Below are 12,370 nucleotides of genomic sequence, written 5' to 3' on the forward strand. Positions count from 1 at the left end.
TGTCTTCTTTAAGTCTTGACTGTTTGCTAATCACGTGCTATGGTCATGCACATTTACCAGGTGACAGATGGTAACAAGTAAACCCCTGTATTGATCCCCTAGGCATCTCTACTCTACATATACCCAGTGCCCAAACCCATGAATTGATCTCCTGCCCTGAGTGTTCTCTAGCTCCATACGCCTTCTGGTTTCAAAGTTTACCAAAATCGGCTCAGACTCCTTCCTCTTCCACCTCCACCCTCTTCTTCTCCAGAGATGCTTGCTGCTTTTACAGGCAGTCCCTAAACTATTCCTAAGGATTTTTCCACCAACCACTGTTTTTCTCCAAGAAACTGCTTTGGGCATCAAACTTACTGTGTCAGAACTAATGTGACTGAAGTCAGGGTCTTAGGATGCTTMCCTGAGAACATTTGCTGCTCTGAGAGCTACTTTAGCAAATAATTGTGTGATGTTGTTAGGAAAAAKTTCTTGAAGCAAGGCCTAGAATTTGCATGTTCCCATTTCAAGTGTTTCAGCCATTCAGATGCACTTGTTCTCACATGTGACCCAAAGGTCAGATCAGCATAAAGCAGAATAATGTCGACAAGAGTTGCTAGATTCCACATCTCGGGTCCTGTGGCACAAATGTCTAATGTTGTTCTCCCTAATTTGACCAATCTTGAGAAGATCCCTTACTCTGGAAGGTGAAATATGATACTGYGGTAGGAAAGATATATTGCAACCATTTGTATCTAACAAAGGTTGCACAGGGCTTTATTTCTTCCAAACCTAGTATTATCGTGTTGTACGTACTTTTTGGACAAGTATTGTTGTAGTTTGCACTGCTGAAATTTTTCTGTCTCCAAAAATTTTAACTGTCTTAGAAAAGACATGAAAGGCAGGGGAAGATAAATTTTTACAATGTCTTTTTATGGAAGTTTTGGAATTTTTTGAACATCTCCAAGGCCTGCCAAAATGACCTGCAGAGCTAGATCACTGATTCTTTGTAAAATTCAGTTTGGCTCCCTCTTGGCTCTGGGAGATGCCACAGATGAGGAAGGGGAGGGAAGATAGCAACACTGTGGGGAAGGGAAGAGGATGAAGGGTAGCCACTAGGAGATCTGGGTTGCCAGTGGCTACCATCACATTACCTCCTCTGCTTTAGTAACAGTGGCAGTAATGCTCAGCCTAGCTTTCTGGACCTCTGACACAGGCAAGTTTTGCTATGCTGGCCCCAGCTGCATTAAGCAACCAGTTAGTCCTGTGGTGTCTGTGCCTAGGATCAGCCTGCTGCCCTGCAGTTTTACTAGCAGTAGCTGCTTTCTTTCTCAAGTTATTACTCACTGTCAACAAGCTGCTGCACTCTGCCTCAAGGCTGGCTGTATTTTCTCATTGGGGAGTAAGGCTATATTTAAAGCACTTGGAGATGTAACATGCCATATAAACAAAAATTGTTACTGAAAGGAACCTTATTCTAAAAGTTAATTTAACTCTACAATGCTAGAGTTCAGCCAGCTTGCAAAATACTCATTACCTTATATTCCAATCCTACCTTTTCAGCCAATTCAGGACTAGATASTTAAGCCCCCTGCCCCAGTTGTTCAAAATGGCATGCCCCCACCCCATCCCTACACACACCAGTTCTTACTACGAGTACATTTATAAATACTTTCTAAAGTAGTACAAATCAGTGTGCCACTTTATTCTGTTAGCCTAAACTGTAAGTCTTTCTGTTCTGTCCTGTTCTAGTTTTCCCTTCAGTTAATTGTTTGAGGTTGTGTTTGGGTTTGCTTGCTTCTCCCTTTCAAGCAGATCATGAATTCAACTGTGTGAGGGCAAAAAGCTTATTCTTTGTGCCTTTGACTGTGACTCAGCAGACCTACTAACATCATTATTGCTGTTTTCTTAAAAGGCTTCTTGTTAGGCTTTTCATTTCTTTTAGATATCATTGCCTAACTTAAGTTAAAAAATCCCTTGCAACCACTTATTTGCACAAGAACACTTTGCTTTCTTCCATCCTCCAAGGGCTACAAAAATAAGTGCAAGTAAAACACTCAAGCATTTTCATTAGCTGCTCTCTTGCCACCTGTTAGTAGCAGGAGAAGGACACCATGAAGGCATCCAAGCGCAAGCATGGTTCACAGCGTTTTAGAGAGAGAGAAAGAGAGGGAGAGAGAGATTTTAGCACGAGAAGAGCAATACATTAAAAACAAACTTCTGGTTTCCCAAAGAGACATTTGCATAAAACAGTGCTCTGGGCAGTATCTTCCTTGAAATGTGTTCAGTTGGCAAGGGACTGCTGCTGAACAGGCTTCTCTGTCACTGACCTCTTCAGCATGTAGCTTCCTGTATCATTCGTGCAGATGCAAGATCAGTAGGTATTGCTATCTGCTTGCCTGAGCAAGGTATGAAATGAAAGAGCTGGTGAGAGACCAGAGCAGTTATGTTTACTGTAAATAAGGCCATGCCTCAGCCTTTCAGAAAGCTCATCCAGAGGATATGCTTGTGTTGTAGATACTTCTTAAGAGTACACAAAGCCAAAGCAGAGATACAGTGTTTGTCTGCGTGAGTTTCCTTTCAGTCAGCTTTTGCTGTTTTTTTCTGCCTGCTGATGCCTATGGTTGGGGATGAAGGGGGGCAGTTTGGAGATAAGTGATTAAAGYCAGCGTGCAAAGCAAATTGAAGATAAAGACAGAAAAGACATCACAATAAATTGGAAGAARAGTCTTCAGTGGGTTACTAGAGCAGTCTCTAGGATGTGAACAGTGAGCTGATTCTTGGAAAACCTGTAGTATCAGGGCATAGTAAGTATGTCATACTCAGATTAAGCTATCTTTGAGTTCTGATTTGTTTACCACACAGTAAAACTGTTGAATCCTACTGCACAAGAACGGAGAAGTAAAATAGTTTTCATAAAAACACTGGAAATGGGCATTTTTCAGGAAGAAACTCACAGGAAAAAATATATGTATTCCTGAGTTCCTAACATCTGATCCAGAAATCTGCATGGATGTATATCAATTGCATTTCAGACACAAACATTATATAGTATTTAACCCAGAAATAAGTTATAACAAAGGGCTATTTTTTTGTAAAAAAAAAAAAAAAAGAAAGAAAGAAAAGCCGTTTTTTAAACAAACTTAATTGCAGATCTTCAAATGTGTGGCTGCTGTTTTCAATTTYGGTATCAATAACAATATCTGATAAGATAGATGCTTTCCAAATCACACCAGATCAGGAAGGGTCTGAGMCTGGGGGTCAAATCTTTGGTCACTTTCTTATGATGTGTTTTTAGACTATTTAAATACTCAGAATCTCACAATTTTTTGTTATTGTTCTTGGTTTTTTTCCCCTAGCATCTTGCCTAAAATTTCTAAATCAGATCTGGGAAGTCCATTCTTTTTCTTCTCTCATATGCGCTAAAGAAGGARAAGAAATACATGAAGGGGTAGGTTTGGTTGTAGAAAAATGAGTCTGACACCTTATTCTTTCAGACCATATATATATTTATTCTCTGATAACTGAGTTCATTTCTAGTATTGTGTCAGAATATTCCTGCCCTAAAAACTCCAGTTTACAATTCCTCTTTGTCACATTTTTATTTTTTGACTGTGTGAAAGATTGATTGATAATCTGGGGTAAATTTGTACATAAAAAGGTAAATAAACAAGTGAGATTAGTGARTGCTGCTTCCAACTTTATGGCATCAGTTCCAAAATATGGGTTTTTTCCCCTTTTACAGTCTACTAGCCCCCACCCAAAATTTCCCACCAAGTGTCCTATCTATCTCTGTTAATAACTGGATGCGGTTCTTCACGTGAAGTCAGAATTCATAGATGAGGCCTTTTGCCATCTTGCTCTTTTTCATTTTCTCATTAAATATTTCCTCAAACCTCACATTCTGTTTTGGAGTAAAATGGTTCTTCCAGTCACCAACTGTACCTAGGAAAGCAGGAACAGAAAAAGAACAGTGAGGCTGGTAATGTCTTGTGTAGGAAATGATTTTAACTGTTCTTTTAAAGGTAATTCTTTTTTGCTCATGCYGCAGTTGGCACAAATTATAACCTTATTAACTGCAGTCTCTTTGGTAGATCATGATCATGAGTAATTGGTCTGCCGGGACCCTGATGGAAGCAGCTGGGTCATCACTCATAAAAGCTATTAAGCCCTCRGGCGCAGATTGTTTCCCATGTTGTGGCTCCAGTTTGGCCAAGGTCTTAAGGCTGCCTGTTAGGCTATCAGCTGATTGACTCTTTCATTCTTTTGCTATTGTTGTCAGCATATTCTTCTTTCAGGAACATTTCAATGAGATAACAGGTAGTACCTAAGGTAAACACTAATAACAGTCTACCGGAGAAGGACTGTGTCTAGCTCTTTTTCATTCTAGTAAACTGAACGACCTTCGCAGGTGATACAGGAGGGGACATGTTGAYGCTTGTAGAAAGACTGAGGTGGTAAGCGTTAGATAAAAAAGACAAATAAATAGTAATGCTCTGTGAACCTTTCCTTTTAGCTCAAAAGCTCACATGGAGCAATATTAGTTAAACTGTTGTTGCGACTCCTCTGTGTTTCTCTAATATAAGCATACATTTGCAACCAGAGAACTTAAAAAGAAAGTGATTTTCAAGATGACTTCAGCTGAAGAATCTTGTCACCAYTTCCTGAGGCTGATCCAAAACCTCACTATAGTGAGGCAAGGACTTCAGCCCGTGGCTCTTGGTAGATTCAAGATTTTCTGCTGTGTTAAGGCAATTCAAATCAACTTACCTTTTCGGAAAATCAGCTTCCTGTTGGACGTAAGTGCACAAACAGTATGATTGGGATCACTATTTTCTTTTTCTGTGTTTGTTTTCATCTCTGAGAATGATGACTTCTTGCAAATGTCTTGGATTTCATGATCACTGATGTTTATATCCAGGAATATACTAATGTCCTTTACAATCTTAGGGAGATCCTGAGGTACAAGAATAAAGCTTTTATTGTTCTGAGCAGAGTATCATACTTTTAGTTGATAAGAAAAGAATTCTCTGTTTTCCTACAGCTCTCCTTCCCTGCCCAGGCTTCTAATTTTCTTCTTTATTGGAAACACATGTTACCATAAGCATGAGTAGATTTGTTGTCTTGTGYCATATTTAGGAAGTTTCATCTGAAATGTCAGACATACCAGGATAATGGCCCTCAACAGATGACCTTATTTGTTTTTTCTATAGGACCATGACCAGGAACTTAAGAGGTCATGCTGTAACTTGRAAAAAATCGTTTAGTTTGTGTCCCATTTCTGCATATATAAAATGCAACACTCATAGGATTTGATACTCATATAAYACGTGCAGTCAGAATTATTTCACGAATGTTTGGTTTCATGTAGAAAGTTCTATGCAAATATAAAGTATGTCCATCGACATGCATCCACATTTGTTGTCTTTGTCCTTTTTCATTATAACTTGCTCTTTGAAATTTTAATGATGCTGATTTACAAGTAATGTTTTCTGAAATAAGAACAGAGAGCATATTTACCTTCTTCATGTCTTCATAGAACAAAAACAGGACGTTTTTGTCATTTTTATGTTCTTCCCAGCTTAGGAAATGATCAAACCAGGATCCACAGACAACTGAAWAATAATAATAATAATAATAAWAAACYTCAGCATAAAAGATCTTCATTTAAACTTGATTGATAAATAACTCTGACTCTCAGGCATTTAGGGGAACAATCCTTTCCTGGTGTGTCCACTGTACTCCTCTAAAACTGATACAATTCTTTTTGCTAAGTGACTCAAACTTACAATCCATAGAGATTACCATTGTTTCAGGAATTTGTTTTTCTATCAGAGATGCAGATATTGTTCTGAGATACGATTTTGTAGTTGAAGTGAAGGCCAGTAACTGGGTCAATATAATGACGTAACAAGATTTGAGCATSTTAGCAAATGTCTACACATCTATGGTTACAATTAGAAAGGTAACTAACTTCACTAAGAAATAAAATGAGTCTTTTAAATGCTGCATTGTATTGTTACTTGTTTTTTGTCCCAACAGAGGAGAATACTGTAGTATTTTTAAAAAGTCCCCCAAAAATATGTAGACAAGATATTATCATCCAAATATATCATTCAGCAAACAACATAGATCTTGTGGTTTTATAGTTGATCCATGATACTTGACACTTGTTTGAATGCTCCTTTTGCTGGACTATTGGAAGTTAAAAAAACAAAAACAAAAAAAACCCCAAACCCCCTGTCTCTTCTGATTGGAAGGCAAGACTGACTATATAAAATGAGAGTACATACAGTGGGTCAGAAGCCAGACTACAAAAACAAAGAACAAATTTTTGGCATTAAAAGCAACATTTTCCGGACCTTATTTTGTGCTTTTAGTGGATGATGATGTTTGAAAAACTAAGTCCCACATCCAACTGGGTTGACTCTTTCTTTGAAAAAATGCAAACTATCTGTGTTTATAACTTAGTCCCTCCTGTTTTAAAGCTCAGTTGAAATCCTCCACTGGAGCAAAGAGCAAAGGCACAGAAGGAACAATCACAAGCCAGCGTTCTCCAGAAGAGTTACCTTGAGTTTTGTGTTGTTACTAGACAAGCAACACTGTAATAGGCAACATTCTGGTCACTAACCTTGAGCTATAATTAAGTAGTTTGCTAAGTGTTYCAGTGGAGCCTTCTCCTGCACATAAAGCACTGTCTAACTGCAAGGCCTGAGTGTTTCATGTACAGTTAAACCTTGCTCTCCTGATCAACCATACTGGTGAAGTACCAGTGGCTGTTCCTGATTCTCCCCAGCCCACTCAGGCCCAAGAAAGGGAAGATTTCTAGACTCTCACTGTTTAGACATAGCTTTGGAGTTCCTGCTTTTTTTTTTTCATATTTCTAACAGGGAGAGAAGCCATCTAGGCTTCGAAGTATCAGAAAGAAAATATCCAAAGAAATTAGGTCTGTCCGTTAAAAACAAAGCAAAGCAGAGCAAAAAATGACGGTCGTGACTTTTCAGTCCTGAAAGCTCTCAGACTAGGTCAGCATTGTCTCTTTTGCCCCCAAGCCCTTGACTTCTTACTACAGGGGTTCTTGCTATCAGGGTGAACAATTGTGTTTCTATTAATCAAAAGTCAGCAATCCTTTCAGCTTCAGGAGTACAGAGTACCTTCCTGGAGACTCCAGTGACAGCATTACAGTTGCCTCTATGTCCTTGCCCTGATTCTGAATCCAGCTTAACTRTAAAAGAGTACTAGAGGAGCTGAATCAAACAGCAGGACCTTCAGCTGTTTCTGCTAAGAGCAACAATGACAAAGTCTCTCCCTAGATCATCTCTTAAACAAATTTCTGGCATAACCAACATGGTTGTCTTTAACGCCACGCATATACACACAGAAAATAGCAGAAGGCTACTAGGCAGACAAATAGGAGATGCTTTTAAAGAAGTTAATATAATCCTTTTTCTTTTTTCACATTTGTATGTTCAAAATTGATACTAAACAGGCCTAGATCCTACAAATCATTGAAGCACTTGTCTAAGAGCTGCCCTGAACTAGAAACACAGAATATGAACCAAAGCCTGCAGAAGTCAGTAGAAAAAAAAMCTGACTTCCTGAGCTTTGACGTAAACCTATGGTGAATGAAACAGCACTTTTCTTTCAAATGYTTTCTAGTTCATCTATCCTTGTTGCTGTTATCATCACTGTGGTTGTATAGCAGGAACACATGTCCTCAAAGGTGTAATAAAACACTAAAAGTGGGAGTGGATACCTGGAACATGGTCCTGTCATTAGTTTCCATGCCAACGCTGCCACTCATAAAAATCTCACTCTTGTCCTTAGTCTTTGGACCCTGCTACTAAAACAACACATCAGGTAGCCAGTAGGCAAAGGAGCTTTATGAGAGAGTCTAGACTGCCTTTGAAAGGCCACCCAAGGCCATCTTCACCATCAGATACACAATTTAAGGAGAGAGCAAGCCTCTAAGCTCTCAGTTCAGCTTGGGGACCACCTCTGAAGGGCCTCACATGCCATGTAGTATCCTCACTTTGGTGGAGCAGAAAGCCACAGAGGGCTCTTTGCACACATTCATCTGGGGGAGCTCTACTTCGCCTGCCTACCTGCCTGCTGGCAGGAGGGATGCTCTGGCTGCAGTGATCCAGGCTGCTCTTATGTCTGCTTGATAGAAGTTGTATACATGTGTTTCCTCCGCCAATGATTAAACATGAATTCTTTGTGTGAAGCATTCCTCTACTGGAGCTCACAAGACAARACTGGGAATGTTTTGGTACAGGCAAACTGCATTAGAATCAACAGATTGTGGGGGGTTTCAATACGTTTGTTTTTGAGGGCACTATCAGTAACTTGTTTGAGAAAGCTCCTTTTTTTAATAAAAGATGTGTCAAAGAACAGCAACCCATAAAGCCCAGTAGTACTGAAATAATGCAGCCACTTGTCAACATGTCTCCTTGGAAGGTTGAAGATAACATCATGTTATTTGCTCTTGTTTAATTTGATGTTAGAATTTAGTCTGAAAATAATCTAAGGGCAGATGAATAAGGAGTTCATTAAGGAGTTTTCACACTTCATTAGTATTTCTCAACTTTTTCTGTGAATGATAACCTAGTATAGACTGTAGGAAGAAAACACAACATTTATTCTTACCATCTCCTTTTAAGAACAAGTCAAAGAAAGCAGTCCAGGTGTCTACAGTGGGAAGGTTTGGATTATCTCTGTAGTAATGATACATGGAAACTGCAGTGTCTTTGGGGTTTCTGCTGATGTAAATCATCTGTAAATGAATATGATACAATTATTTAGGATAATATTCTTCCCTTATTTTATATGTGTGCATAAATGTGGTATTCTCAGGGGCAGTTTACAGTGCCAAAACCCTTTTCTTTAGCATTATTCTATCAGTGAACATGTCCTTAAGATAGAAACAAATTTGTCCTTCCCTTCTGAGGCAGAAGTTAGTAGTGATTAGTATACACTTGCATATGGACAGATGTATGTTTCCTACAAGTGGCTAATTATTATGTTTTATAAAAGAGGTTGTTTTCATTTGAACTCAAGAGCATGTTAGCTATCTCTTGCATCTGACATACAAAACCTTTACTGATTAACATTTACATGATGGTTGCAAAATGTAAATTTTGCCATATCATTCAAATTAACCATGACCTAGTAGTCTGTATCTGAGTGGTCCTGAAATTTCAAAGTTCTTGGATTTTGATTTCTAAAATCTGAAAAGCTGATTCTTTTAAAAAGTTCTCCCACTTTAGCATAGGAGGAACCAAAAACTGTGATCTGAATCCTCTTCCCTCATTTGGAGGTAAAACCCATCAKTTCTGTGACAGGAAGCCTAGTCCCTTGACTTACAAAGCAGGGAATAAAGTTACTATAACAACATGTTAAAGAAAGAAAGCAGAAAAATGTGGAAATGAGTGAATAAATACAGTCAGAAATCAAATGCTGAATGATTTGTATTTCAGTCAGTACGCGGGTTTCAGGTTGCTACTGTGGAATTCATCAAAAAAACATGATCAAAGGGCTATCAATAGAGAGGTGAAAGTTTCTGGATTAATTGTTAGGAGAGCCATTTCAAGCCATTTCCCTTGGATAGCACAGGATATTCTATGCATGTACTATCAGTGGAGCCGAGTGATCCCGAAAGGAAATGTTAGWGAATGGGCTGTACCAATGATCTAGAGCAGTGAAGAAATGTGGTCCTRGTTCTTGCTCGCTCACTTTATTTGAAACAGTGATTAAACAGAACAAAATACCAAAAATTGACCTGGAAGCAGATCACCCCACTAAGCATCTCAGCTGCTGGACTATTATCATATTCACATTTGTCCTCTCCTATATCTGAAAAGCTGATTCTTTTAAGGTTCTCCCACTTTAGCATAGGAGGAACCAAAAACTGTGATCTGAATCCTCTTCCCTCATTTGGAGGTAAAACTCATCAGTTCTGTGACAGGAAGCCTAGTCCCTTGACTTACAAAGCAGGGAATAAAGTTACTATACCATGTTAAAGAAAGATAGCAGAAAAATGTGGAAAAGAGTGATATCTCTTTATGGGGTCTTCAAAAAGCTGCAACAGGAAAGGTACCTTTGTCCCCAGAAAAGCCTACAAATACTAAGAAGACTATTTCCTAAGCAAGTGCTGCAGTCACTAGGACGCTGGGCCGTGAGGCTCCCACCTCATTCCACCTCTAATGACGTATTTCTGATTAAAAGACATTGTAGTTTATTTGGTGTACAAATCACCCAATAGGAGGAGGAGTGCAGCAGGAGCAAGCCCTTGCCCAAGTCTCTGCTCACGCTGCCTTTGACTGCTGTGTATCTGCAAAACACACAGCGAGCTGTGTCTGCAGACTTTAACTCTATCGTGTCTGGATCCATAAAACCTGCATGTGATCTGGCTCAAGATACTGAATGGTAACTGTTTGGTGAAATTCTGGATCCTGAGTTCTGGTGGAAAATAATTCAGGTAGTTTTGAATAGCTCATGCAAATCAGATTTACTACCTATGTTAGGCCCTGAAATATTAATATTCTTCTGGCTAACTATCAGTAATACTGCAGTTACACCTAGATAAACTTAAATAAATAGATTTATGACAGAATGAAAAAAGTAAAATTTTCTCCAAAGYAAATTTTTAATTTACTCCAAAGAACACTGAACATTTAAATGTCATTAAGCATCAACAAGATAAAATAGATGTCTAACAGATGCATAATTTATCTTACTGCTTTCATATTCTTTCRCCTTACCTTGCATTTTTTATTCTTAAAATTTGGGGGTAACATGTTGTAGTCTAAGTGCGTTGGGATGATTCTCTTTGATGAAAGTTTATTCAGTTCCTCCAGTTTGGAAATGTCTCCAAATTCAATGGGAGCTGTTAGTGTAACTTGAGTATTGTAAAGCTTTGTTATAACTCCTGCAAGCCAGTGAGTACCTTCAGAAAATTATTTTGAAGGCAAAATAGAAATAAATAAAGACAAACAAAAAGAAGAAAAAAAGGAAGATTTGTTACTGAAAAATATAYGGAACATGCAGTTTGCGTTTGGAAACAGCTTGCTTGTTTATAAATGGTACTTCTGACCCTCCAGATTCAAGAAACTTTRTATAATTGAATAACCACATTGACTCCAAATATRTAAATACTGAAAAAAATAGGACTATATCTAAAGAACAAAATAATTCTGCAGGAAGATTTAAGTAATATTAATAACAAAGCAATCTCTTCAGACAAACTGTATAAAATTCAGGTAACTTGTCAGCAGGGGGCGGGGGGGCAGTTTATGTTATTATTATCGTTTATTTTAGATTAACCAGTTAGTTTTTTTTTTCCTTGTAGTAACTTGGGTCTATAGGTTTTAAAAAGTAGCTAACTCAGCTTGATGTGTGTTTCTGTGTGTGAGTGAGGAGCAGGAAGAGGGAAGGAGAAAGAAATAAATCTCCAGGCAAGAGCCATACAAATAACTTAATACAACTCTGAGTTGCTCATAATTAACTACAGAAAGTTCTCAGACAAATCTTTCAGGTGTGGATTTTTCTTACAAGAAAGAGCTATCATCTATTTGCTTTCCAATATGAAAACACCTGTGATTATATTAAATTACAGAATCAAAGTTTAGATAAATGCTTATATTTCCATAATTTCAACACTTAAAGCTGAATAATACGCCCACTTATTCGAATGTCCTTCTCTGTCTCTTGTKCATAGACATTTTCTAACTAGGTTAAACAGAGAACATTAAACAAACAATTGAGATTTATTGCAATTAACGTCTATCTAAAAGGAGAACTTACCAGATTTTGGGTAGGAAACCAAAAGGACATCATCTTCTCTAGCATCAAAATTATCCAAGGATTTTAAAAGTTCTGGAGATGACCTGGTGGTAAAGGGAATCCCCTTAAACATATGAATGAGTTCTGCCTTACCGGAGCTGGACATGTTTGCTTAAGTCTCGGATTCCTGCAGATCAGATAATAGTGAAATGACAAGAGGATTTAGGAGTCACTTCTAAGGCAGACAGTTTGAAGTGACAGAGGGAGACCAGGCAATACAAACTGCATGCTTATATACTTTGCTACAYACCATGGAGTCCTATCACATATTGATTTTTCCAGTTAGTTCTTGTTAAAGAAAACTGAAATATTAGAGGTATCGTGATCAATTTCTGAAATGCACAGTCATGAAAATATACATGTCATTTGTTAGCTTTCCAGATAAAGAAATGAGATGATACTCGAAGTATTTTAATTGCAGGAAAAAACAATTAAATCTTCTCATAAAAGATTATTAATATGATTATTTTATAAATTATCCTTTGCTGCAAGCAGTTGCTGCTTCCAAAGAAAAAGACTACACCCTAAAATACTTTTTAAAAAAATGCAA

At 38.0% G+C, this 12,370-nt stretch overlaps 1 protein-coding gene across 1 annotated transcript; it reads right to left on the reverse strand.

Moving 5' to 3' along the window:
* Positions 1–3,802: 3,802 nt before the first annotated feature.
* LOC146584753 (sulfotransferase 6B1-like) lies at positions 3,803–11,926 on the reverse strand. The gene is made up of 6 exons (XM_085324074.1): positions 11,782–11,926; positions 10,740–10,924; positions 8,626–8,752; positions 5,497–5,591; positions 4,747–4,933; positions 3,803–3,921 (listed from the first exon to the last, which is right to left on the reverse strand). Exons 1-6 carry the CDS (start codon positions 11,924–11,926, stop codon positions 3,803–3,805), a joined length of 858 nt encoding a protein of 285 aa, XP_085180200.1.
* Positions 11,927–12,370: the final 444 nt, after the last annotated feature.

Source organism: Rhea americana, unplaced genomic scaffold (genome assembly GCF_003343005.1).
Source record: "Rhea americana isolate MKP2758 unplaced genomic scaffold, rheAme1 scaffold_9, whole genome shotgun sequence".
In the NCBI taxonomy this organism is placed as follows: Eukaryota; Metazoa; Chordata; class Aves; order Rheiformes; family Rheidae; genus Rhea; species Rhea americana.

Bases quoted from the DNA above. Each gene is read 5' to 3' on its own strand.
- LOC146584753 (XM_085324074.1), bottom strand. From the start codon at position 11,926: ATGTCCAGCTCCGGTAAGGCAGAACTCATTCATATGTTTAAGGGGATT. The intron at 10,925-11,781 runs GTAAGTTCTCCT...AATTTTCTGAAG, and splicing joins GGTTTCCTACCCAAAATCTG to GTACTCACTGGCTTGCAGGA. The intron at 4,934-5,496 runs GTAAATATGCTC...CTTGTACCTCAG, and splicing joins TCTATGAAGACATGAAGAAG to GATCTCCCTAAGATTGTAAA.